Here is a 1,790-nt window from a genome sequence, read left to right on the forward strand (position 1 = left end):
TTTTTTTACACACAGAGAGTGGTTTGTGTGTGGAATGAACTTCTGGAGGAAATGGTGGATGTGGGTACAGTTATAATGTGGGAGAGACATTTGGATAAGTACATGGATAGGAAAGGGTTTGGAGGGATAGGGGCAAGATGTTCACTGACAGGATTGTGAAGATTTGGAGTCCTTAGACATGACCCCCACATCCAATGAACAAAAGAGAAAGAATATTTCCCAGTTGGGATGGGGAGTGGCTCGGAGGGGAAGTTGCAGGGGGTGGGGGGTCCCATGTATCTGCTGCCCCTTGTCCTTCTGGATGGAAGTGGGTCATGGGGTTTGGAAGGTGCTGCCTGAGGATCTTTGGTGAATCTCTGCAGCGCATCTTGTAGATGGTACACACTGCTGCGACTGAGTGTCGGTGGGTGGAGGGAGTGGGATGTTTGTGGATGTGGTTCCAATCGAGCCGGGGGCTGCTTTGTCCTGGATGGTGTCGAGCTTCTTGAGTGTTGTTGGAGCTGCCCCCATCCAGGGGCAAGTGGGGAGTATCCCATCACACTCCTGCCTTGAGCCTTGTCGATGGCGGGACGGGGAGGAGTTACTCGCTGCAGGATTCCCAACCTGCCTCTTGTGTTGAGTCCGGTTGAGTTTTGGGTCACTATTGCCCACCTCGGGGCCTGCACTAACGTTGGATCCGTCTCTCCACAGGCGAGTCTCGCTGCTCGGAGCCCGGCCCACTCAGCCTCAAAATTCTGAACGGGACCCGGGGCTCTTCGATGCCTACGGTCAACGCCGACGATCCAGCAGACAGAGGAGGAGGGACGGGCGCGGGGGAGGCTGGGGTACGAAGGGGAGAGACGTGGGGCAGGCACTCCCAGCAGCGACAATTGGTGATTAAATAAAAAAGTACGCCCCCTGGGGTTGGGGGGGGAGGAGAGAGAGAGGGAGGGGGTGGGGTGGGCGATGGGAGGTGGGTTGGCCCGCGGTTGAGACGGTGAGGTGTTTTTCCATCTAAAGCAGCAGCGCACACCCTCAATCCCAACGCCACCCCTTCCTCCAAGGGACGCCAAGGCGGCCGACAACAACCCCATTGGTCAGCCTGCTGCCCTCCACCTCTGACCCCAGAAACCAAGATGGCTGCCACCACATTCCTGGGCGGAGGCGCTGGACGCCGTTGCTACGGGAGACCAACTTGACGCCAAACCCCGCGCGACTATCATTGTACGTTCCGTAAGCTCCAAATGGAAGATTAATTAAATTGTCCAAAGCATCTCGAGGTTCATTTTATTGCAGCAGTATCGGGGAGCGGTCAACCTGATTCACCCCCTTCTCAGAACAGGAGGGAGGCCATTTGGCCCCCTTCTCCAGCCTGTCACACAGGGAATGGGAGGAGGCCGTTCAGCCCCTTCTCCGGCCTGTCACACAGGGAACAGGAGGAGGCCATTCAGCCCCTTCTCCAGCCTGTCACACAGGGAACAGGAGGAGGCCGTTCAGCCCCTTCTCCGGCCTGTCACACAGGGAGCAGGAGGAGGCCGTTCAGCCCCCTTCTCCGGCCTGTCACACAGGGAACAGGAGGAGGCCGTTCAGCCCCTTCTCCAGCCTGTCACAGTTCACACAAAAGAACTTTAAAACACAATCTCACGTGGGCATTTTAAATTTTGTTTTGGAATAAAGGCCTAGTTGGCAGCAACAGATCGGGCACTAAGAGATCCTGTGGCAACATCCATTCTCACCCATTCTCCATCTCTCATTCACATCACGACACCCCCTCCCTATCTCTGTAACCCCCTCCAGCCCCTACACCCCCT

The 1,790-nt window shown here is 56.5% G+C and overlaps 1 protein-coding gene across 2 annotated transcripts in view; it reads left to right on the top strand.

Annotated features, from left to right (window-relative positions):
- The window catches only part of LOC125487975 (cobalamin binding intrinsic factor-like), a 14,271-nt gene extending 13,019 nt beyond the window's left edge, over positions 1 to 1,252 (top strand). For both annotated transcript variants that reach the window (XM_048620706.1, XM_048620708.1), the window contains one exon: positions 691 to 1,252. In XM_048620706.1, the coding sequence (XP_048476663.1) occupies positions 691 to 884 (194 nt within the window). In that variant the 3' untranslated portion in view covers positions 885 to 1,252. The remainder of the gene's footprint in view (positions 1 to 690) is intronic.
- Positions 1,253 to 1,790: the final 538 nt, after the last annotated feature.

The sequence above is a fragment of the Rhincodon typus genome, chromosome 48 (genome assembly GCF_021869965.1).
Source record: "Rhincodon typus isolate 14 chromosome 48, sRhiTyp1.1, whole genome shotgun sequence".
NCBI classification, from domain to species: Eukaryota; Metazoa; Chordata; class Chondrichthyes; order Orectolobiformes; family Rhincodontidae; genus Rhincodon; species Rhincodon typus.